The following is a 25,998-nucleotide window of genomic DNA, read 5'->3' on the forward strand; positions in this document are numbered from 1 at the left end:
CCAGGTCATCACAGGGCTGACACATAGACACAGACAACCATTCACACTCACATTCACACCTACGGTCAATTTAGAGTCACCAGTTAACCTAACCTGCATGTCTTTGGACTGTGGGGGAAACCGGAGCACCCGGAGGAAACCCACGCGGACACGGGGAGAACATGCAAACTCCACACAGAAAGGCCCTCGCCGGCCACGGGGCTCGAACCCGGACCTTCTTGCTGTGAGGCGACAGCACTAACCACTACACCACGGTGCCGCCTTTAGCTCTCAGGTATTTAATAAATAAGTTTTTCTTTTGTCTTAATATTTTGCACCTTAACTTGTTGCACCTTTGGGACCAGCACAAAAGAAATTTCATTGTTCCTTAACAATGACAATAAAGTGCTTGAACTTGAACTCGTGTTGTCTATCCGGCGTCCATCCGGCAACATCCACATTTCAGGAAAATCACTTCTTCTCTCTCAGTTCTTCACTGATTTTTAGTCTTTTTGGCAGGAAGGTCGGTCTGCCTGGGGCGCCTATAGCTTCGACCCAAATTTGCATAATTGCAATTAATAATGAAGATATGGAGTAATCAATCCCTAACAAGCAGTTTCCACCCAAATCGCTTCCTCTCCCTCAATTCTTCACTGATTTTGATTCTTTCTGGCATGAAGGTAGGCGTACCTAGGGTGCATATAACTTCTACCCAGATTTGCTTAATTACAATTATTAATGAAGTCATGGACTAATTAAGCCTTAACGAGTGAGCAGTTCAACAAAAATCCCTTCTTCTCAGTCAATTCCTCGCCGTTTTGGATTCTTTCTGGCAAATAGGTCGGTATTCCTAGGGTGGATATCACTTCTATATATAGCTTGTATATACTGTATATAGCTTGCAACATTTATTGCACAAGGTGGCCCACTTTAGATCGTTCCTTCTGGACTAGTCGGGGCCGGAGTGAGCTACGCCGTCATTGACGGTCTCATTGAAGCATACACTATTATTACAGACGACTGTGATGCCTTGCTATCTGTTTTAGTGATACCAATCACCTTAGAATGGAAGCATAGCACATAAAAGAAGCACCTATTACTCTAAAAATGCAATGGTGCAAAAAATAGACAAGTTATGAATATCTCTGGCTCAGGACTGTTCAGTCTCCAACTCACTCGTACAGACAGACACCTAAACATGGACATGATGTGACTTATACATGAAAACAAGCGAGTCATGAACACACCTACACACTCTCTCTCCTCTCCTTTCCTCTCCTCACACACTCCTACACTTTTCACACACAGTGCCCTCTTTATCACTGATCTCTCTCTCTCTCTCTCTCTCTCTCGCTCTGAGGATGCAGTGTATCTGACACAGATTCTCTCTTGCTATCTCTCATCCCTGTACAAAACCTCAGTAAAAGATCACAAGAAGGAGGTCCACATAAATATTTCTTTTTTTTTTTCAAAAATGGCACCAAAAAGAGAACCATCGATAAAGAAGTCTCCATCAGGTGGAACGTTACCAAGACTTGGACCTCCTTTCCCTTGTTCTGCCTCGACACCTGCACCCCCGAAGCCGGTACCAGAGTTGAAGCCTCGTCTATTGCGCCCCTCTGACTCCCCATTTGATCCCAGTACGCTTGAGGTAAGTAATGATCCTGCAACCTTCAGACTCAAATCCAGCATTTTCGTAGTTTTTAACTTGGATTATATTACAATGTATGACAATGTCTGATATATTTAAACTCCATATGAGATTATTATAACAATAACTATAAAATAAAAACATATCCACAAGACATGAAATCATTTGAGTATATCATAAGTGTTGCCTGGCAGCGTTAATCACCATGTAGTCATTTTTAGAAATGTTTCAGAGCATTTTGCTCTATTAATTCATTTCTCCAAGGCATACAGAAATCTGTGTCAACCCAGCCCCCATATCTAGAGAGAATAGGAGTGCTATATCAAGATCTGGAAATAGGACACTGGTATACATGGTATATTCCCTGAAATATTATCAGCTTCAGCATGAAATGGCCTTATAGTGGAAGTAATAGGCATAAATTCTTGCGTTCAGATTGAATTTCTGACGACTTGACTGTTAACAGTGTAATCAAATGATATTCTTAAAATGGTCTGAATTCTTTTAATCTGATCTCACGGTAGCTTTAAGATCTATAGGCCTATGTATTCATCTTCATTATCATGCAAAATAGTATGGACACGTTAAAAAAAATGCTGTACATCATCCATCCTCAAGTGAGCTTTCATCTGCTTTCAGTAATACATTTTCCCACATTTCAAGCACCGCTCAACAGTTCTGGTCCAGGAGAGCCACAGTCCAACACATTTTAACGATTTCCCCGTTATAACACACTTGTTAAATCTGGTAAATAATTAGTGAGCTGAATTACCAAACTGAGCTCAATTCTGGCCCAGGATGACTGTAACTCCTGACCTCTGATCTCAGGCAAACCACCTGTGATCTGAGTAGAATTGGTTTGAATTTCAGTAAATATAGCAGACAGACTTTAAATACTATACACTCTCGGAATAAAGGGTATTATATCCCTTATCAAAAAAATTCCTGTGCAGGGATTGGCCAAGGATGGCTCACGTGACATGCAGTGTCTTGTAAAAGTATTCATCCCCCTTGGTGTTTGTCCTGTTTTGTCGCATTACAAGCTGGAATTAAAGTGGATTTTTTTGGGGGGGGTTAGTGCCATTTGATTGATACAGCATGCCGACCACTTTAAAGATGAAAACTGTCTTTTTATTGTGACACAAAGAATAATTAAGATGAAAAAAAAACAGAAATTTGGAGTGTGCATAGGTATTCACACCCTTTCATATGAAACCCCTAAATAAGAGCTGGTCCAACCAATTCACTTCATAAGTCACATCATTAGCTGATTAAGATCCACCTGTGTGCAATCAAAGTGTCACATGATCTGTCACATGATGTCTGTATACATCAACCTGTTCTGGAAGGACCCTGTCTCTGCTACACGACTAGATTAGATAAAACTTTATTGATCCCTTTGGGAGGGTTCCCTCAGGGAAATTAAGATTCCAGCAGCATCATTACAGATAAACAGAGAAAAGAAATAGAGAAAACTTCTAGATAAATTAAAATAAATTAAGCATTTACATATACAAATATATAAAAAGAATAAGATATGGGGAAGAGAGGAAGGGGGGAGGGGAGGAAGGAGGGGAAAAAAGGTGGCGAGAAGGGGGGGCAGCGGTAGGAGAGATATTGCACTTTATATTGCACATTGTCCGGTATTGCTTACTGTTAGGCTAGGCTACTGCTCCTTCCCGTCCTCTGTCCTCCTGTTACCCCTCCTCCCCCCCAGAGAGGAGTTGTACAGTCTGATGGCGTGAGGGACAAAGGAGTTTTTGAGTCTGTTTGTCCTGCACTTGGGAAGGAGCATTCTGTCACTGAACAGGCTCCTCTGGTTGCTGATGACGGTGTGCAGAGGGTGACTGGCATCATCCATGATGTTCAATAGTTTGTCCATAGACCACCATCTGCCACCGTCACCAGAGAGTCCAGCTTCATGCCGATCACAGAGCCGGCCCGCCTGATCAGTTTGTCCAGCCTGGATGTGTCCTTCTTGGATGTGCCCCCCCCAGCACACCACGGTGTAAAACAGGACACTGGCGACCACAGACTGATAGAACATCCATAGGAGTTTCCTGCAGATGTTAAAGGACCGCAGCCTCCTCAGGAAGTATAGCCTGCTCTGTCCCTTCCTGTATAAGTGATTGGTGTTGCAAGTCTAGTCCAGCTTGCTGTCCAGCCACAGCCCGAGGTACTTGTAAGAATCCACAGCCTCCACCTCGACTCCCTCGATCAGAACTGGTCGTGACCTTGGTCTGGACCTCCCAAAGTCAATGACCAGCTCTTTGGTCTTCGAGGTGTTGAGCTGCAGATGGTTCCTGTTGCACCACACAGCAAAGTCCCTCACCAGGCTCCTATACTCCTTCTCTCTGTCATCACTGATACACCCAACTAAGCATGCTACTAAGCAAGCAACATGAAAACCAAGGAAACTCCAAACAGGTCAGAGACAAAGTTGTGGAGAGGTATAGATCAGGGTTGGGTTATAAAAAATATCCCAAGCTTTGAATATCCCACGGAGAACCATTAAATCCATTATAGCAAGATGGAAAGAATATGGCACCACTACAAACCTGACAAGAGAAGACCGCCCATCAAAACTCACAGACCGGGCAAGGAGGGCATTAATCAGAGATGCAACAAAGACACCAAAGATAACACTGAAGGAGCTGCAAAGATCCACAGCAGAGATGGGAGTATCTGTCCATAGGACCACTTTAAACTGTACACTCCACAGAGTGGGGCTTTATGGAAGAGTGGCCAGAAAAAAGCCACTGCTTAAGAAAACACATTTGGAGTTTGCCCAGCAGCATGTGGCAGACTCCCCAAACACATGGAAGAAGATTCTCTGGTCAAATGAGACTAAAATTGAACTTTTGGGCCATCATGGGAAATGTTATGTGTGGCACAAACCCTGAGAACACCATTCCTACAGTGAAGCATGGTGGTGGCAGCATCATGCTGTGGGGATGTTTTTCATCTGCAGGGACAGGAAAGCTGGTCAGGACTGAAGGAAAGATGGATGGCACTAAATACAGGGCAATTCTGGAAGAAAACCTGTTTGAGTCAGCCAGAGGTTTGAGATGGGATAAAGGTTCATGTTCCAGCAGGACAATGACCCTAAACATACTGCTAAAGCTACACTGGAGTGGTTTAAAGGGAAATATTTAAATGTCTTGGAATGGCTTAGTCAAAACCCAGACCTCAATCCAATTGAGAATCTGTGGCATAACTTGAAGATTGTTGTCCACCAACGCAACCCATCTAACTTGAAGGAGTCGGAGCAGTTTTGCCTTGAGGAATGGGCAAAAATCCCAGTGGCTAGATGTGCTAAGCTAATAGAGAGACTTGCAGCTGTAATTGCAGCAAAAGATGGCTCTACAAAGTATTGACTTTTTTTATGAATACCTATGAACACTCCAAATTTCTTCTTTTTTTTCATCATAATTATTGTTTGTGTCACAATAAAACAATTTGCACTCTTAAAGTGGTCGGCATGTTGTGTAAATCAAATGGTGCTAACCCTCCAAAAATCCATTTTAATTCCAGCTTGTAATGCAACAAAACAGGACAAACACCAAGGGGGATGAATACTTTTGCAAGACACTGTAAAATAGTTCCAACATTGATTAATGTGACACAGGTCAATGTATTAAAAAGATGAATAGTACCCTGTGGAGCTAGAATAAACCCTCGGTACTTGAATGAGACACTGTATTGCCTGCTGCCTCGTGCCTGTGAAGGAGAATAAGCTGGAAAAACACAGAGCGCTGATGTTTACACTTGGGTATGGAAACCGCCAAAGTTTATCCTCATTATAATATTATAATGAGCAAGGTCGCAACAAACATGGTGGAACTGGCGGCCTCTGACACAGAAGCGAGCGCTCGAAAGCCAGCAATATTTACCCGGCTTGTCTGCCATGTTTTTCCCCTCTCTTTTCTGACCTCTCGTTTTTGTCTCTGACAATGTCAGATACTTCCTAAAAATCATCGGGGTTTTTTTGTCTCGATTTAGGAGTCTTCATTTGATCTGGGCGATCCGCCATGTTTGCTGTGGCTCAGTGGTCGTGACCTCTGACCCGCTCATGACCTCATGTGACTTTTCCGAATTGGCTGCTGAGCGAGTGGTTTGTAAACAGACTAACACGTGGTTAGGACGTGTATGCATACCAGCTATGGGGATGGGTATCAGCTCAAACAATTCAGAAAGGGGAGTGGATTAAATGATTCCTGAACCAGCACATCGACCTGTGTCGCTTTAAGCAATGTATCTTCTCATCTCATCTCATTATCTCTACAGGGTCACAGGCAAGCTGGAGCCTATCCCAGCTGACTACGGGCGAAAGGCGGGGCACACCCTGGACAAGTCGCCAGGTCATCACAGGGCTGACACATAGACAACCATTCACACTCACATTCACACCTACAGTCAATTTAGAGTCACCAGTTAACCTAACCTGCATGTCTTTGGACTGTGGGGGAAACCGGAGCACCCGGAGGAAACCCACACGGACATGGGGAGAACATGCAAACTCTGCACAGAAAGGCCCTCGCCGACCACGGGGCTCGAACCCGGACCTTCTTGCTGTGAGGCGACAGCGCTAACCACTACACCACCGTGCCGCCCCGCAATGTATCTTGTGATGTCACAAATTTAAAAAATAGATATGGTGTGAGTCAGTCATGGTATATCCTGGTTATACCATGAACTGACATCACAATTTCAAACTATGTGGCTGACTCGAGTCACAGCTGTGGTTCTGCGAGCATTTCTGTGTCTAGATCTACGTATCATGATCATGCCTAGCAAGGCAGGCAATTGCTGGGTTTCAGTCACATGACTTTTCTTAGCGGTTTTACCAGAAGTGAAATAGCTGGTGGTCTAAACGGCTGCCGTAGTGCAAACAACTAGCGATAACTTATCAGAGTATGCTCGTAATCTAGAAGCCACTGCTCATTTTAGATATATTCAGAAGATTGCTATGTGCAATGGAATCGACCCCTACAGTCTGGGAAAGAAGGATTTGTCATAAGATCTCGAAAACTACCCTTCAGTCGAGTTCCCCGACATCTCGAACTATCTGGTGTTGCAGACGTCCTTCTACACCGCAAAACAGATGAAAGCGTGGAACAGTATGGAGGCTTACAACTTTTTTGTATGTGGCTGGGTAAAGGACCTCGCTATCAAGTCGCTGCCGAATGAATCCTGGATTGTTTTTGCCCGTGTATGTATGTTTTTTTTAAGCTTTTCGTTCATGTCTTTACAACGAAGCACTGCAAGTTGAAGTGTAAACAAACAACAGTTGGCTTGATTTTCACGTGTGTTGGCTCTTATCTCTCAGCTAAATCATTCACAAAGATCATCAGAAACCCCTTTAAAGACCTGGATCTTAGTTAAACAAGATGGAGAAGTGATCATGGCACTGTATGGCTGGGGAAGAATTTTGTCGCGACCTTCATGCTTTGTGAGGAGTAAACAAAGAAACAGCTGGGGACTTTAGCGCTTCATGACGAAAAAAAGTACTGTAAAATAGCAACACATAGCAAGAAAAGTACTTGGAAAACACTAAGGACGTAGCTGAGAGGGAGATACAAACCTTTCACCGAGTGATCACTGCGAACTCGAGCACGCTTCGACTCGGCTCCCTTCGATTTCAGCGAGAGGTTCAAAAGCCACCTTTCTCCCCGTCTTTTTGTGAAATCCTGTGTTCGTTCACCCTTTTTATTAGTTCACGGGGAACCCTGAAGAAACTTTTATCTTTTTCATGGTTTGATCGATTCGAAAAACCTACAACCCCGATTCCAAAAAAGTTGTGACAAAGTACAAATTGTAAATAAAAACGGAATGCAATAATTTACAAATCTCTATTCATTTACAAAAAACTTACAAATCTGTATTCACAATAGAACATAGACAACATATCAAATGTCAAAAGTGAGACATTTTGAAATTTCATGCCAAATATTGGCTCATTTGAAATTTCATGACAGCAACACATCTCAAAAAAGTTGGGACAGGGGCAATAAGAGGCTGGAAAAGTTAAAGGTACAAAAAAGGAACAGCTGGAGGACCAAATTGCAACTCATTAGGTCAATTGGCAATAGGTCATTAACATGACTGGGTATAAAAAGAGCATCTTGGAGTGGCAGCGGCTCTCAGAAGTAAAGATGGGAAGAGGATCACCAATCCCCCTAATTCTGCGCCGACAAATAGTGGAGCAATATCAGAAAGGAGTTCGACAGTGTAAAATTGCAAAGAGTTTGAACATATCATCATCTACAGTGCATAATATCATCAAAAGAGTCAGAGAATCTGGAAGAATCTCTGTGCGTAAGGGTCAAGGCCGGAAAACCATACTGGGTGCCCGTGATCTTCGGGCCCTTAGACGGCACTGCATCACATACAGGCATGCTTCTGTATTGGAAATCACAAAATGGGCTCAGGAATATTTCCAGAGAACATTATCTGTGAACACAATTCACTGTGCCATCCGCCGTTGCCAGCTAAAACTCTATAGTTCAAAGAAGAAGCCGTATCTAAACATGATCCAGAAGCGCAGACGTCTTCTCTGGGCCAAGGCTCATTTAAAATGGACTGTGGCAAAGTGGAAAACTGTTCTGTGGTCAGACGAATCAAAATTTGAAGTTCTTTTTGGAAATCAGGGACGCCGTGTCATTCGGACTAAAGAGGAGAAGGACGACCCGAGTTGTTATCAGCGCTCAGTTCAGAAGCCTGCATCTCTGATGGTATGGGGTTGCATTAGTGCGTGTGGCATGGGCAACTTACACATCTGGAAAGACACCATCAATGCTGAAAGGTATATCCAGGTTCTAGAGCAACATATGCTCCCATCCAGACGACGTCTCTTTCAGGGAAGACCTTGCATTTTCCAACATTACAATGCCAAACCACATACTGCATCAATTACAGCATCATGGCTGCGTAGAAGAAGGGTCCGGGTACTGAACTGGCCAGCCTGCAGTCCAGATCTTTCACCCACAGAAAACATTTGGCGCATCATAAAACGGAAGATACGACAAAAAAGACCTAAGACAGTTGAGCAACTAGAATCCTACATTAGACAAGAATGGGTTAACATTCCTATCCCTAAACTTGAGCAACTTGTCTCCTCAGTCCCCAGACGTTTACAGACTGTTGTAAAGAGAAAAGGGGATGTCTCACAGTGGGAAACATGGCCTTGTCCCAACTTTTTTGAGATGTGTTGTTGTCATGAAATTTAAAATCACCTAATTTTTCTCTTTAAATGATACATTTTCTCAGTTTAAACATTTGATATGTCATCTATGTTCTATTCTGAATAAAATATGGAATTTTGAAACTTCCACATCACTGCATTCCGTTTTTATTTACAATATGTACTTTGTCCCAACTTTTTTGGAATCGGGGTTGTAAAACAACGCAAGCGTAAGGCATTTTTCATGCAAGCAATGCACTTTCTCCATACAAACGCTTTGTCAACTGAGCTTTGGTAGACCACCAGCGAAAGTTCTGAATAACTAATGAAGCGGATGTGACGTCACGTGAAATCCAGCAATCACATGGTACATTGAACGTGCACAGGTTGAAGGTCGCACTGACATAAACAACAAACATGGCTGCCTCCAGTAAGTTTATGCCAAAGTTCAATTTCATAGACCAAAGTTACAAGTTAACACTTTGATGAGGGATATAAATCAAATACACCATGCACTGAGAGGCTCTGGTAATTATGGATTCTCTTCAGTGACTGGCATAGTCCTATTTTCTTCGGGCCTGCACCCATCACAAAATAGTACTATGCCAGTCACCTCAGAGAATCCATAATTTCAACCGGAGCCTCTCAGTGTATGGTATATTTGATTAAAAAACTGTACAATTGCTGTACAATCTATGTATCCTTCACACTGGTAAGTGACATGAATGTAGCTTTAAAACTCAAACATCAAAATTTCCTGTGTTAAATTTAATACAACTTTAAAATGTAATACACCACATGGCCAAAAGTACGTGAGTATCACACCAATTCCAAAATCATGGGCATGGAGTTGGTCCACTTTTTTCTGTTATAATGACCTCCACTCTTCTGAGAAGGCTTTATTGAGAGCTTGATTGAGGTCAGGCGCTGATGTTGGGTCAGGAGGTTTGGGGTGCTGTCACATTCCAATTCATCCATAAGGTGTTTGGGGCGGCACGGTGGTGTAGTGGTTAGCGCTGTCGCCTCACAGCAAGAAGGTCCTGGGTTCGAGCCCCATGGCCGGCGAGGGCCTTTCTGTGCGGAGTTTGCATGTTCTCCCTGTGTCCGCGTGGGTTTCCCCCACAGTCCAAAGACATGCAGGTTAGGTTAACTGGTGACTCTAAATTGACCGTAGGTGTGAATGGTTGTCTATGTCTATGTGTCAGCCCTGTGATGACCTGGCGACTTGTCCAGGGTGTACCCCGCCTTTCGCCCGTAGTCAGCTGGGATAGGCTCCAGCTTGCCTGCGACCCTTTAGAACAGGATAAAGCAGCTACAGGAGATGAGATGAGAGAGTTCAGGGATTGGGGCACTCAAATTCTTCCACGTCAAGCTTGGTAAACCATGTCTTCATGGAGCTTGCTTTTGTGCATAGTTGTATTGTCATGCTGGAACAAGTTTGGGCATCTTAGATTTTAGACAGAACATGACTGTATAGTTTGGTCTTCATAGCATGTTCATAGAAGGTAAAGTAATGGGGGCAGCCATGGCCTGAAGGTGAGAGAAGCAGCCTTGGGCCCAAAGGGTTGCCAGTTCAATTCCTGGGACTAACAGGAAAAATGTGAGAGGAGTTGAGTGAATGAACAGCACTTTCCCCTCCCTCTGTATCATGGCTGAAGTGCCCTTGAGTAATGCCTCGGTCACAACCGGCCGTACGTGCTCCTATGGCCGGTCTACGTGCAAAAAATGCAAGAAACGCACGGAGGGCGCGTGTGTGACGTGCTGATTTTCGAGCAATAGACTGGCCACAGACTGGCTGCAGAGGTTCTTTGTCATGTCAAACAAACTCTACGGGCGCTTACGTTTTTTTCAGGTTGCAAGACAAACTTACGGCCAACGTGCGTCTTTCTCCACGAACAAAAAAAAATGCAGCGATTTGGGAAATGCCAAAAATCACACAGCCAAAAAATCGTACGTCTGGTTGTGTATGGAATCAATTTTGTGCCAAAATGTTCATACAATACTTTTGAAATATCAAACAAAAATGACAAATCAAAATACAAAAAAAGAAAAAAAAAGTCAATTTTTTTAGACTGGCAAACAAATTATCCGTGTAATCGTGCAAAATATCAGTCTATTACTCTTCAGAAACCTTTTATTTTTGTTCCGCGTCTTTCTCAGTTTTGCTTGACGTAATTTATTTTGGTTGCGATTCCAGCTTTCTCGTTTGCGCTCCCTGACTTTTTGCTTGCAGTTTTGGCACAAACTTCACGTGTGGGTGGGCTGTCCAGGAATGCATTCCCATTGGCTAACTTGTGTTTGACTGACAGCTATGCTCAGCATCTATCTATCTATCTATCTATCTATCTATCTATCTATCTATCTATCTATCTATCTATCTATCTATTTTACAATTACAGTACACAATAACATTTTTCAAAGTTACATGGAAATCAGGATACCTTGGTACAAACAAGTGTCTCACAATAAATGTCTGAAGCTTGTAGTATTGTATATTGTGTATGCTCACTGAGCTCTATATAAAATCTGGAGAGCTCATAGCCTATTCCCTGATGTAGAGAGGAGTGAAGCCATCTGGCCACCATCTTGCCACTCACATCGCGTGTATTGCTGGATTTCACATGGCGTCACATCCACCTCATTAGTTATTCAGAACCTTAGCTGGTGGTCTACCAAAGCTCAGTTGACAAAGCGTTTGTACGGAGAAGGTGCATTGCTCGCATGAAAAATGCCTTACGCTTGCATTGTTTTAGGTTGTTCGAATCGATCAAACCGTGAAACTGATAAAAGTTTCTTCAGGGTTCCCCGTGAACTAATAAAAAAGGGTGAACGAACACAGGATTTCACAAAAAGACGTGGAGAAAGGTGGCTTTCGAACCTCTCACTGAAATCGAAGGGAGCCGAGTCGAAGCATGCTCGAGTTTGCAGTGATCGCTTGGTGAAAGGTTTGTATTTCCCTCTCAGCTACGTCCTTAGTGTTTTCCAAGTACTTTTCTTGCTATGTGTCATTATTTTACGGTACTTTTTTAGCCACGATGCGCTAAAGTCCCCAAAGTTTCTTTGTTACTCCTCACAAAGTCCATATGCATGAAGGTCGCGACAAAATTCTTCCCCAGCCGTACAGTTACAATGCGCCGTGATCACTTCTCCGTCTTGTTTAACTAAGATCCAGGTCTTTAAAGGGGTTTCTGATGATCTTTGTGAATGATTTAGCTGAGAGATAAGAGCCAACACAAGTGAGAATCAAGCCAACTGTTGTTTGTTTACATTTCAACTTGCAGCGCTTCGTTGTAAAGACGCAAACGAAAAGCTTAAAAAAAACATACTTACACGGGCAAAAACAATCCAGGATTCATTCGGCAGTGACTTGATAACGAGGTCCTTTACCCAGCCACATACAAAACAGTCGTAAGCCTCCATACTGTTCCACGCTTTCATCTGTTTTGCGGTGTAGAAGGACGTCTGCAACACCAGATAGTTCGAGATGTCGGGGAACTCGACTGAAGGGTAGTTTTCGAGATCGTATGACAAATCCTTCTTTCCCAGACTGTAGGGGTCGATTCCATTGCACATAGTAATCTTCTGGATATATCTAAAGCTAGCAGTGGCTTCTAGATTATGAGCATACTCTGATAAGGTATCACTAGTTGTTTGCACTACGGCAGCCCTTTTGGTTTGCTAGACCACCAGCTGTTTTACTGGAAGTGAAATCACAAAGAAAAGTCAGGGAATTATTGCCCTGCTGGAGAGAAGAGTAAAGCCATCTGGCCACATCTTACCATTCACATCGCATATATTTGGTTTATGTGTTAAACCGTCGTACCCCATCAAATTTGCCCCAAGAAAAGTATTTCCTGACTTTTTTCCCTTTCATTACCTCCTCCTCTTATTTTCTCAACTTTATCCGCTTTCCTTACGTATCTTTATAGCGCTCCCCTTCACTGTTATTGTTTTTTTTTCCTTTTCCAGTCCAGTCTCTGATCATAGTTTTTGAACAGCTCTTACTACTATAATTATTTTTACAGAGATTATTTCACTTTTTCTTTGTACAGGAAATCATATATCAGACGCCATCCAGGAAATAAGCTGTTGACCAGGAAATATGACCAACCCTGATTTAAGAGGACTTATCAATATATTCGCACTCCATTTAAACTAAAATTATATAGTTAAACAGACAGTCATGCCCATTTTGTCAATTTGTGCAAGTGGGTGTGACATGTACAGTGGTGCTTGAAAGTTTGTGAACTCTTTAGAATTTTCTATATTTCTGCATAAATATGACCTAAAACATCATCAGATTTTCACACAAGTCCTAAAAGTAGATAAAGAGAACCCAGTTAAACAAATGCGACAAAAATATTATACTCTGTCATTTATGTATTGAGGAAAATGATCCAATATTACATATCTGTGAGTGTAAAAAGTTCGTGAACCTCTAGGATTAGCAGTTCATTTGAAGGTGAAATTAGAGTCAGGTGTTTTCAATCAATGGGATGACAATCAGGTGTGAGTGGGCACCCTGTTTTATTTAAAGAACAGGGATCTATCAAAGTCTGATCTTCACAACACGTTTGTGAAAGTGTATCATGGCACGACCAAGGAGATTTCTGAGGACCTCAGAAAAAGCATTGTTGATGCTCATCAGGCTGGAAAAGGTTACAAAACCATCTCTAAAGAGTTTGGACTCCACCAATCCACAGTCAGACAGATTGTGTACAAATGGAGGAAATTCAAGACCATTGTTTCCCTCCCCAGGAGTGGTCGACCAACAAAGATCACTCCAAGAGCAAGGCGTGTAATAGTCGGCGAGGTCACAAAGGACCCCAGGGTAACTTCTAAGCAACTGAAGGCCTCTCTCACATTGGCTAATGTTCATGAGTCCACCATCGGGAGAACACTGAACAACAGTGGTGTGCATGGCAGGGTTGCAAGGAGAAAGCCACTGCTCTCCAAAAAGAACATTGCTGCTCGTCTGCAGTTTGCTAAAGATCATGTGGACAAGCCAGAAGGCTATTGGAAAAATGTTTTGTGGACAGATGGGACCAAAATAGAACTTTTTGGTTTAAATGAGAAGCATTATATTTGGAGAAAGGAAAACACTGCATTCCAGCATAAGAACCTTATCCCATCTGTGAAACATGGTGGTGGTAGTATCATGGTTTGGGCCCATTTTGCTGCATCTGGGCCAGGACGGCTTGCCATCATTGATGGAACAATGAATTCTGAATTATACCAGCGAATTCTAAAGGAAAATGTCAGGACATCTGTCCATGAACTGAATCTCAAGAGAAGGTGGGTCATGCAGCAAGACAACGACCCTAAGCACACAAGTCGTTCTACCAAAGAATGGTTAAAGAAGAATAAAGTTAATGTTTTGGAATGGCCAAGTCAAAGTCCTGACCTTAATCCAATGGAAATGTTGTGGAAGGACCTGAAGCGAGCAGTTCATGTGAGGAAACCCACCAACATCCCAGAGTTGAAGCTGTTCTGTACGGAGGAACGGGCTAAAATTCCTCCAAGCCGGTGTGCAGGACTGATCAACAGTTACCACAAACGTTTAGTTGCAGTTATTGCTGCACAAGGGGGTCACACCAGATACTGAAAGCAAAGGTTCACATACTTTTGCCACTCACAGATATGTAATATTGGATCATTTCCCTCAATAAATAAATGACCAAGTATAATATTTTTGTCTCATTTGTTTAACTGGGTTCTCTTTATCTACTTTTAGGACTTGTGTGAAAATCTGATGTTGTTTTCGGTCATATTTATGCAGAAATATAGAAAATTCGAAAGGGTTCACAAACTTTCAATCACCACTGTAGATTTTCTACATTGTCACTTGTGCTTAGGCTTAGGTCAATGAAAATCATGAATAACTTTATTTAAACACGATAAGTTGATCAGCAGAGCTGGTGGGGTTGTGTACAGATACAAATAATTACAAATACAAAAGACTAAAAATATACACAATATTAAAAAAAAACTTAAATCTGTTGATTATCTGTTAATTAGCTTCACATTAAGTTAATTAATAGTGTGCATAACTATTGTCTTTGTATTTAGTTGCAGCTACAATAAGATAAAAATTTCTTCTACTAATGTCAAATTTAGCTCGTAAATTTTTCTTTTATAGGAAAAAGCCTTTTCTGTTAGCGTCTAAAGGGGCAGTCACACAGCACTCCGCGTCTATATCACGTACAAAAAGATACAAAAATCTGGTGGACGTGGTCGTAAGTGCTAATTTTTGGTCAATTTTGGCTTTGCCGTGCTTTGTACGGGGTATGGCCGTCGGCGGCTGTTTCACTGCTGCAGCATTGCCTAAGCACAGCTAACCAAGTCCAGCCACGCACCCAGATGTTCCGTACCACCCTCCTCCTCCTCCTCCTTCTTCTTCTTCTTCTCTCAGCAAGGATATGTTGAGCCTGTATCAGTTGGTTCTGTTGGTGCTGGAGCATTAAGATGAGGACATCACAGCGTTGAGGGTTCATGTTCACCCCTTGACATCTAGACTGCAAGTGCCGAGGTCTCAGAAAATTATGGTATTTATACATGCCGCAAATCAGAAGTGATGCAGAAGTGATTAGACAGTGATCAATTGAATTTAGAACTTGTTTGAGACGTCGTTTAACGGGCTTAGACAGTGCTATGTACGCGGAAAAATCCATTTCTCAGTGATAAGCCGCTAAACACACGCTATATCCTGTGATACCAACGCGTAACACCCGTCCGATGACTGTGCTCTGCCCGTGATAGACCGCCAAACTTTCGCGTCTTACCACGTCTCCTCAAGTTTTAATAACGGCCGGGACACTGATTATCACGTGTTTTTCACGTGTGTTGCACGTCTTTACCACGTGTGCCGGCTGTGGTTGTCCGCGGTCTAAAGTTTTGAGCAGTCCAAAACTTTTTACCGCGTCCGACGCCGTTCCGATTTTCCCCTGCGTCCTGTCACATCTGTATATCGACTGTAACACGTCTTAACTTTGACATCAACACGAACAACATCGTCTGCTTCACGGGAGAGCACTTTTTGACGGGTTTTGGCCGTGATAAAGCCGTAAAGCGCTGTGTGACCGGGCCTTAAGGATCTAATCCCATTGAGTGGTTTCTATATCCATTTCTTTTGAGTGGACTTCTTGGTTTTAATAACTTGCTTGTTTACTGAGCACAAACATGGCAATAAGTTCTTGTGTTAATCAACCAGACTCCACTTTTGGATCATTAATCCCTTTTGACAGAGAATGACCTGCATGCGTGGTTTTACGTTGGCTTCCGGCACATCCATACAGTTTTAAAAACAACACCTCCAATTAAGAACAGCTTGTTTTTATTGCATTTATTTAATTCCTGGGCTGGGGTGGCATGGTGGTGTCGTGGTTAGCACTGTCGCCTCACAGCAAGAAGGTCCCGGGTTCGAGCCCAGTAGCCGACGAGGGCCTTTCTGTGTGGAGTTTGCGTGGGTTTCCTCCGGGTGCTCTGGTTTCCCCTGCAATCCAAAGACATGCAAGTTAGGCTAATTGGTGGCTCTAAATTGACCTTGAAGGTGTGTGAATGGTTGTTTGTCTGCGATGACCTGGCGACTTGTCCAGGATGTACCCTGTCTTTTGCACATATACCCCTTTTCCACCAAATCAGTTCCAGGGCTGGTTCGAGGCCAGTCCTGGTGCTGGTTCATAACTCGTTCAACTTGCGAGCTAGCTGAGAACCAGTTTGCTTTTCCATAGCTCGCGGTGCTAAGTGGAGCCACGTCATTACGTCGCTGTATACGTCAGTTACGTCGTTGTATACGTCATTACGTCGCTGTATACGTCAGTTACGGCGCTACATTTACATAAACCTTGGCGCGAATATCAAAGCAAAAACAACGCGGAAGAAGCAGCAGCAACAACAATAATAATAATAATGGATGACTTCGCATTTGGGCGGCACGGTGGTGTAGTGGTTAGCGCTGTCGCCTTACAGCAAGAAGGTCCGGGTTCGAGCCCCGTGGCCGGCGAGGGCCTTTCTGTGCGGAGTTTGCATGTTCTCCCCGTGTCCACGTGGGTTTCCTCCGGGTGCTCCGGTTTCCCCCACAGTCCAAAGACATGCAGGTTAGGTTAACTGGTGACTCTAAATTGAGCATAGGTGTGAATGTGAGTGTGAATGGTTGTCTGTGTCTATGTGTCAGCCCTGTGATGACCTGGCGACTTGTCCAGGTTGTACCCCGCCTTTCGCCCGTAGTCAGCTGGGATAGGCGAGAGCTTGCCTGCGACCCTGTAGAACAGGATAAAGCGGCTAGAGATAATGAGATGAGATGAGACTTCGCGTTTGTACAGCTGCTGCTTCTCATCCCTTAAAAATGGCGATCTTTCGCGGTCTTGTTATTGTTGTTGGTCTTAACAACTCCGCCCCCCCGCTGACGTAAGCGGTTCTTTCCTCTGGCCCAGCAGAGAGTTGGTGCTAGCCTGGAACCGGTTTTTCTGGCCCCAGAGCCAGTTCTTTGTCAGTGGAAACAGAAAACCCGGTTCCAAACTAAGCACTGGCCCCGAACCAGCCCTGGAACTGCTTTGGTGGAAAAGGGGCAATAGTCAGCTGGGATAGGCTCCAGCTTGCCTGTGACCCTGTAGAACAGGATAACCGGCTACAGATAATGGATGGATGGATTATTCCTGGGCTCCCATCTGTACCAAGGAGTGATGTTGCATTCTGTTAATACACTTTCCAATAGATGATTAGATTTTAATAGAATAGATTAGCCAAAATAATTGGGGACCTTTTTTTTAATGGGGTGGGCTTCGAAGCAGAAAAGGTTGAGAACCCCTGGCCTAAATGACCGTTCCGTTCCGCTCCGCTCCGCAATGTGAGTGGTAAGATGGCGGCCAGATTTTTTTTTTTTTAACGCGTTCAGTGTGTACGCTACAGTGACGTATAGGAAGCGCGTACAACGCGATGACGTAGAACGCACGTTTCCAGATCTATAACCCATCGCATTAACCTTATCCTTAGTTTTGGTATTATATGAATGTTCGTGTCGCATATACAGATCTGTTTTGGCAGCGTTTCTCTTCCGCGTTTGACTTTGAGGTAAAAGCCAGCAGAGGCGCTTCATTTCTTCACTCCGCCCGCAGCAGCTCGGTTTATACTTCACTCCTCCGTCATTCCAGCTATGGTAGGTTTTCTCACACAGTGTGTGGCTAAAGGAGTTTGCTAAATGTTCTTCCACTCGAGCTAGTCACGGCAAGACAAGGGATATATAAATAATAGTAGCTTTCTGTGGATTTCATTGCTAGCTAGTTAGCTAACTATTTTTAAAATAATAAAGTTGTATATTATTATTGTACTATGCGTAAATATTTTGGGTTTAATATTAATTTTAAAAAAATATAAAAGTGTTTCTTTGTAACTAGCTTCATTTTCATATATGGGTAATTTTTTAATTTTTATTATTATTATTTTTTACTCATGGCTAGTCAACACTAAATGTTAGTCTCGCGCGCGTTAGCTTGTTAGCTAACCTGAATTCCAAAGCCCTTCCCCCTCTTTATTGGATTATCTGTTTACCTCAGCTCCTAACCTTTATCTTTAAACAGAGTGAGTTCACAGAAGACCAAATTCTTGGTGAGTGTTTTTTATTTTTTTTCCTTTCTGACATATCCTTTAAAAAGCTTTTTATCTTTGTTTTTCTCTAGCATAGCTCCATCACCTGCTTCTTCCACTTCACTCCACTCCACTCCATCCCATCCTAGCCTAGCAAACAAATCTTCCCATCTTTCCTTACTGCTGTGTATTATTTTCTTCTTTCTCTCTTTTTCTCTCTTGCATTTCTTGCTCAAATCTCCTCCAGATTGAGTTTAACTTGGAGCAGATCCATGGTGAGTGAGTGAATGAGTGCACTGAAAAGATTCAGCACATTGCCTCATTTTTTTTTTTTTTAAGTGCAAGTACAAACTTGTACTGTGTGTTTGTCCTAGTGAGCTTTTTTTATGTGTTTTTTGCTTTGCATGTGGCTTTTTTTAGTAATTCGAGAGTTTGAAGCTCAGGGAAGCTGTTATAGTTGTGTTTTAGGAAGTCAACATTCATCGTGGGTCTGCCTTGAACATGTTTGGGTGTGTCCTACAGGAAACAGTGTGCTCTTTTTTTTTTCTTCTCGTTTCGAGCGTTCGTAAACTGATCTGATGTACACATTCGTTCTGAAATTATATACGCCACGCTTTAATCTGTCTGGGTTTCCCCCCGATTCCTGATCTGATTCGAGTGAGTTGCCCAAATGGAGCAGGCATGTGAGTTTCCAGTTCCTGGTTTCTGAAAAGGACACCGTGGCCTTTTTAGGCGCCCTAAGGATTCAGGATCATCCCTTGTCTGGTTTGTTTGATGAAAGATGGTTGACGTTCCACTGTTCCCATTCTCTCCAGCTCCTTATATGGTTAGACAACGTTTCCAGGCTGTCAGGGAACGGCCGCATTCCAGCGAGCAGGAAGCACGGCGCGGCACAGTACAGCTGAAGTTATTTGTAGAGAGGGCTGTCCCGGGCAGTTAGGCTGAACTTTAGTACTCCAATGCTGAGAACTGAAACAGATCCAATTTCACGTACACGCTGTATTTTAAGTAATAATGCTAATCACTAATAATATGGCATGTCTTAGTTAATTACACTGAGTTTTGAATGCAGTGTGTTACACGTTTGTTTTCTTGTGCAGGATTTTTTAGGCGTATATTTAAATAGTGTATCAACACCCTCCTCGCCATTCTTGTCATTGTTTTAAACAGTCATTGTTAATCCCCAACATGCAAGACTGCACTAGTTGTTTTGAAATGACCAGAATGCATGTCGTCATCTTTTATACGAAGCTCAGGTGTCATGTTCAGGACTATCATCGTTGGATGTAAAAAATAAATAAATCAGAAATTAAATGTTCCAATGATGTGCAGCCAAATACATTAATTAATTAAAATATGATTGAGCTTGATGTTTTAATGCAAAAATATCATATTTGTCAAACTCGCTGGTACTACAGTTCACCACTCAGGTGATGCTTGATACTCCAGGTATCGGTTTTCTGGCGTTTTAATAAATTATACACCAAGGTTAAACCAAAATGGGCAGTGGTAATCTAGAGTTAAAAACCGCTTCCTTGGTGTGCAAGTTTAATACAGGGTCTGAAAGTCAAGTCAGTTGATTTGTCAAACGTTTAACAGACATTGTCGCAAAGCAGCTTTGCAGAAAATTAAAGACTTTTTTTTTTTTTAAATGAGGGATTTTTATCCATAATGCATTTTTCTCTCTAATGAGCAAGTCTGAGGCAATGATGGTGAGGAAAAACTCCTTCAGATGACATGAGGTAGAAATTTTGAGAGGAATCAGACTCCAAAGGGGACCCATCCTCATTTGGGTGATAACAGATAGTGGGATTTTATAAATAATAATATAAAAACAGATTTGATCTGCTGTAAAAAGTCAACCAGGAGGTATATAAATTCTGATAGTGGAAGGGGTTAGGGGTGGATCAACTGTTCAGGCTAAGGTTATGGGTTCAAGTCCCAGCATTGACAAGCTGCAATTGTTGGGCCCTTGAGCAAGGCCTTTAACCCTCTGTACTCATGTACTCTTTTTTGTTGTACATTGCTCTGGATCTAATGGGGCTTTTCCACTACCAACGCGGCTGAGTTGGGCTGAGCCGTGCGGTGCTGAGTGGGGCTGTTGGAGTTGCATTTCGACTACAACCGCGCTGAACCGTGCTGGCTGGAAGTGGGTGGACACATTGGGTGGAGTTAGCGAAAGTGGGTGGACGTCACGTGATGTCATTAGGCGGCGCAAACAGTGATATCCGTGACCTTTTAAGCGGTAGTCTCATGACCCGGATAGTAAACAAAAAACATGGAGGACATGGAGTCATTAGTGTTGCTGGTCTTGGTGCTGTGGCTTGTTGGGTTGGTCTTCCATCTTCTAGTTTTCTGATCTTCTTTGTCGTAATTCTTCTTCTTCCGGGTTTACGGTGTTTACAGATCGCAGCGTGCTCGCGGGGCGTGTGGGCATGTGAGGACACTCCTCCTCACCAATCAGTGCACAGGGGAGTGTCTCCTCATGCCCCTAGCCCCACTCGGCTTGGTTTGGCTCGCTTCAGCCCCACTCCAAAACCGTGCGAGTTTTGGGTGCTGAGTAAGGCTGAAGTGAGCTCAGTCGTGCTGCTCTGAGGTAGTCGAAACGCGAGCCGTGTTGGGCTGAAGTGAGCTGAAAAAGGGTAGTGGAAAAGGGCCATAACTTATGCATTAGTTTATACATTAATGTAATGGGGTTAAATTTTTGTAGAAGCGCACAGAGGTCGTCCCCCCCCCCCCCCAAACACCAAGTTTTGACGTCTTTATTTCCTGTTGAAAGCGTTGATGTGGAGGTGAAGTGTAAATGGTAGCGTTTGGATTATCGCATGTTTTGTGCATCACTAATGCTTCTCCTATTGAATGTTTGAAACCTTGTTACTTATATAAAATATACAGTATTTGACTTTTTTTGTGTCTAAATTTCCTTGATTGCGAATTGTGTATGAGAGAGACTAAATTTTTAATTTAGTATTTAAGTCCTATAGTATCTATGCGTCACGATGGTGCAGTGGTTGGCACTGTTGCTTCACAGCAAGAAGGTTCGGGGTTTGAACCTCGCGGCCCACAGGGGCCTTTCTGTGGAGTTCGTGTGTTCTCCCAGTGTCTGTGTGGGTTTCCTCCCACTTCAGACAAGCAGATTACATAAAAATTGTTGAACTTGTACGTCACTCTGGATAAGAGCGCCTGCTAAATGCCAACTACCGAGTAATGTAAAAGTTGTCCAGAGAACTTTTGAATTCTGCTGTTTTAAAGAGTTTAATCACCATATCAGCATGCTGTCCCTACCTCAACATTGTTAAAGCATGTGCTTTTTGTGTGTTGCGATTCAGGGTCAACTTTTGTACCACCATCACCAAAAAAACCCAACAAATTTTTTATATTCTAACAAATTGGAGCCACACATGTTATCTGTTGTCTGCAGATGCATTTGTGTATCAAGATATGGAATTATTAAGCATTATCTTTGTGTTTTTAAGATATTTTATTACTTTTATTTTAGGTTGCTTTGTTTGTATTCAGTGTATTTTGAATCCATGTGGTAAAAGTGGTTTTTCATATTCTTAAAGGTAGACGGCCTTTCAGATTTTAAGTGTAGGTCAGAAAAAGAATTTTCTTGACACCCAGTTATTTTTGTTTAGTGGACTGAAAGCTATTGAATTCGAATCAGACTTCCAATTTTATTAGTTTGTTTTTTTTTAAATGGAACAATTAATGAATTTAAGGCCATGTGGCCCTAAATTCTCCTCTGTTTTTTTTCCTGCTTCACCATGACGCAATACAAGATACGACGTCATGTGTCACGTGGTGGGCTTTCTCTGTTCGTGCAAGGCATTGTGAGATACAAATTTGAAACTGGAGAGAAAATGGAGGACGTGAGTGTGCAAATGAAACGTGAAAGACCGACTACAGTAACGGAAAGTGAGAAGAAAAGGCGTTATGTTATATACGGAGGAAAGGAAATGCAAGACCAAACTAATAAATATCGGCGGTCAGCGAGCGCCTCGATGTGATCAGTTGTTCGTTTAGCGACAGAATGATGGAACGGTCAAAGGTAAACCTGCGCATGCATGTACACGGACTTCCTCTATGTGCTTGACTACGCGAAGTGAACGATTTCATGCACATTTTGCTTTTATCCTTTTGAATTAAATAACTTCCCAGCCACAGAATGGCCTGATATTTTCTGAGATATTACAGAAATAAACACATCAGTGACCACACTTCAGAGGGAACTACAGTGGTGCTTGAAAGTTTGTGAACCCTTTAGAATTTTCTATATTTTGACATAAATATGACCTAAAATATCAGATTTTCACACAAGTCCTAAAGGTAGATAAAGAGAACCTAATTAAATGAGACAAAAATATTATACTTGGTCATTTATTTATTGAGGAAAATGATCCAATGTTACATATCTGTGAGGGGCAAAAGTATGTGAACCTTTGCTTTCAGTATCTGGTGTGACCCCCTTGTGCAGCAACAACTGCAACTAAACGTTTGCGGTAACTGTTGATCAGTCCTGCACACCGGCTTGGAGGAATTTTAGCCCATTCCTCCGTACAGAACAGCTTCAACTCTGGGATGTTGGTGGGTTTCCTCACATGAACTGCTTACTTCAGGTCCTTCCACAACATTTCCATTGGATTAAGGTCAGGACTTTGACTTGGCCATTCCAAAACATTAACTTTATTCTTCTTTAACCATTCTTTGGTAGAACGACTTGTGTGCTTAGGGTCGTTGTCTTGCTGCATGACCCACCTTCTCTTGAGATTCGGTTCATGAACAGATGTCCTGACATTTTTCTTTAGAATTCACTGGTATAATTCAGAATTCATTGTTCCATCAATGATGGCAAGCCGTCCTGGCCCAGATGCAGCAAAACAGGCCCAAACAATGATACTACCACCACCATGTTTCACAGATGGGATAAGGTTCTTATGCTGGAATGCAGCGTTTTCCTTTCTCCAAACATAACTCTTCTCATTTAAACCAGAAAGTTCTATTTTGGTCTCATCTGTCCACAAAACATTTTTCCAATAGCCTTCTGGCTTGTCCACGTGATCTTTAGCAAACTGCAGATGAGCAGCAATGTTCTTTTTGGAGAGCAGTGGCTTTCTCCTTGCAACCCTGCCATGCACACCATTGTTGTTCAGTGTTCTCCTGATGGTGGACTCATGAACATTAACATTAGCCAATGTGAGAGAGGCCTTCGGTTGCTTAGAAGTTACCCTGGGGTCCTTTGTGACCTCGCCGACTATTACACGCCTTGTTCTTGGAGTGATCTTTGTTGGTCGACCACTCCTGGGGAGGGAAACAATGGTCTTGAATTTCCTCCATTTGTACACAATCTGTCTGACTGTGGATTGGTGGAGTCCAAACTCTTTAGAGATGGTTTTGTAACCTTTTCCAGCCTGATGAGCATCAACAACGCTTTTTCTGAGGTCCTCAGAAATCTCCTTTGTTCGTGCCATGATACACTTCCACAAACATGTGTTGTGAAGATCAGACTTTGATAGATCCTTGTTCTTTAAATAAAACAGGGTGCCCACTCACACCTGATTGTCATCCCATTGATTGAAAACACCTGACTCTAATTTCACCTTCAAATGAACTGCTAATCCTAGAGGTTCACATACTTTTGCCACTCACAGATATGTAATATTGGATCATTTTCCTCAATAAATAAATGACCAAGTATAATATTTTTGTTTCATTTGTTTAACTGGGTTCTCTTTATCTACTTTTAGGACTTGTGTGAAAATCTGATGATATTTTAGGTCATATTTATGCAGAAATATAGAAAATTCTAAAGAGTTCACAAACTTTCAAGCACCACTGTACATTTCGCTGATTTTGTGAGATCGAAAGGCCGTCTAGCTTTAACTTATGAGACCAGTCCTATAGTTTATGCAGTATACATTTGGTCTGTGATAGGAAACATATATCTTGTAATTGATTTTATCATTAACATAGTTTGCTTTATACTCAATAGGGTTAATAATGGATGCGTTCACATTTCAGTCATCACTTGTTCTGCATCGTCTGAAGTGAATAGACAGCGCTGAAAACAGTTTGGAATAACATTAATATTGATTGCTGGTGCAGTGTTTCTACGTACTCTGGTTACACCACAGTTTCCTTGGTGTCTCCATATGTTTTTCTGTTCTTATCACTTTACTCTTGTTAACCGGCTCTTATGAAATGCATGTCTCTCTCTCTCTCTCTCTCTCCTGTCTTTTGTAAAAGAAATTATTCGTCTCTTCTCCTTCTAAGGTGTTTTGTACCTCATGCGTCTTGTCATCACCCGTCTCTCATTTATTTGTGCACTCTCACATGCCCATTTCCAAATTTGTCCCTGATGCTTATCGAGTCCTGTCCCCTTTTCTCCCTCTCCAGAATTCAAAGAGGCCTTCCTCCTGTTTGACCGGACGGGAGATGGGAGGATCTGCTACAGTCAGTGTGGAGATGTGATGCGGGCTCTCGGCCAGAACCCAGTCAATGCTGAAGTGCTCAAGGTTCTAGGCAACCCCAAGGCTGAGGGTAGGGATACAAAATCGGCACTCTGCTCTGCATAGAGGTTTTTCAATGTCGTATCTCTTGCAACCCTTTCGGCTGCCGTGTTTAAGGTCGGTTCTGACAGACGTATGAGGGAGTTTGTCACGTCGCAGAAGAAATCGTATAGATCGCTAGATTCAAAGGCGGAGCAGCGGTATCAGGAAAAAAAATAGCAAGAATAAACAGCATCGACCCTTATGAGGTGTCTAATGATCAGTGGTGCAGAGAAATTGACAAATATCCAGCTGTTTCGTTCTTGGGCATCGTGTCCTGTCTGGTCCTAAAAACAAGCTCCTACTCCATCGATGAATTTCAAGTTTTATAAAGGCTAAGAAGCATACAACCAGTTTGTGTGTGGATGGATGGGAGAAATTCGTGTTAGAAAAGTTCCAGGGAAGAATTGAACAATAGTCATCGGACGGGTAAATGTACTCGTGTTTTGTCTGTAACTTTGGCTTGCTCGTATCGTGGTAGTTTTCAATTTTGATTCACGGTATTTTGTATCATATTGAAACAATTTCTCTGTAAAAAGTATTTGGGATACTGAAATGACTATTTGAAGCAGTTTATGAAAAATACTTAGAAGTAATTGGTGTGTATATATCTTCAAATTTTCTTTCTCGGCTTAGGATAACGAACATCATTAGGCTGTGTGTGTGTATGTATGTGTGTGTATATATATATATATATATATATATATATATATATATATATATATATATATATATATATATAATTATTTACCAGCTTAAGGTCAGTCCGTATCGTGAAATACCGTGACCGAGGTCTTGAAAGTATTCAAGGCAGAGGTCACAGTATTTCACCATACGGACCGACCTTAAGCTGGCAAATAATATATTTATTTTTTTCTTTACCAAATTCTAACAGAAAACGAGAGCGCCTGAAAGGGAAAACCGAGCCGAGCCGACATTTTTGAATCCTCATTCACGGCTGTAATGCAAATGGCTTCCTCTTTGGTATACAAGTGCACTTCCACGGCAGGAGAAAAACATTTTGCCGCCTGTGTCGTCCCCTATTTATACAAATA

At 42.4% G+C, this 25,998-nt stretch overlaps 1 protein-coding gene across 5 annotated transcripts in view; it reads left to right on the top strand.

Moving 5' to 3' along the window:
* The first annotated feature begins 1,453 nt into the window (after positions 1-1,453).
* zgc:153867 (uncharacterized protein LOC337226 homolog) overlaps positions 1,454-25,998 on the top strand; it is a 339,132-nt gene continuing 314,587 nt past the window's right edge. Inside the window, exons 1-3 of one of the 5 annotated variants that reach the window (XM_060938497.1) lie at positions 1,454-1,630; positions 18,389-18,416; positions 24,792-24,935. In XM_060938497.1, the coding sequence (XP_060794480.1) occupies positions 1,454-1,630; positions 18,389-18,416; positions 24,792-24,935 (349 nt within the window). Of the gene's footprint in view, positions 1,631-17,873; positions 17,968-18,388; positions 18,417-18,642; positions 18,671-24,791; positions 24,936-25,998 lie in introns of those variants that run through there. The other 4 variants (XM_060938498.1, XM_060938499.1, XM_060938501.1 and 1 more) reach the window with 4 other exon arrangements.

The sequence above is a fragment of the Neoarius graeffei genome, chromosome 13 (assembly GCF_027579695.1).
Source record: "Neoarius graeffei isolate fNeoGra1 chromosome 13, fNeoGra1.pri, whole genome shotgun sequence".
In the NCBI taxonomy this organism is placed as follows: domain Eukaryota; kingdom Metazoa; phylum Chordata; class Actinopteri; order Siluriformes; family Ariidae; genus Neoarius; species Neoarius graeffei.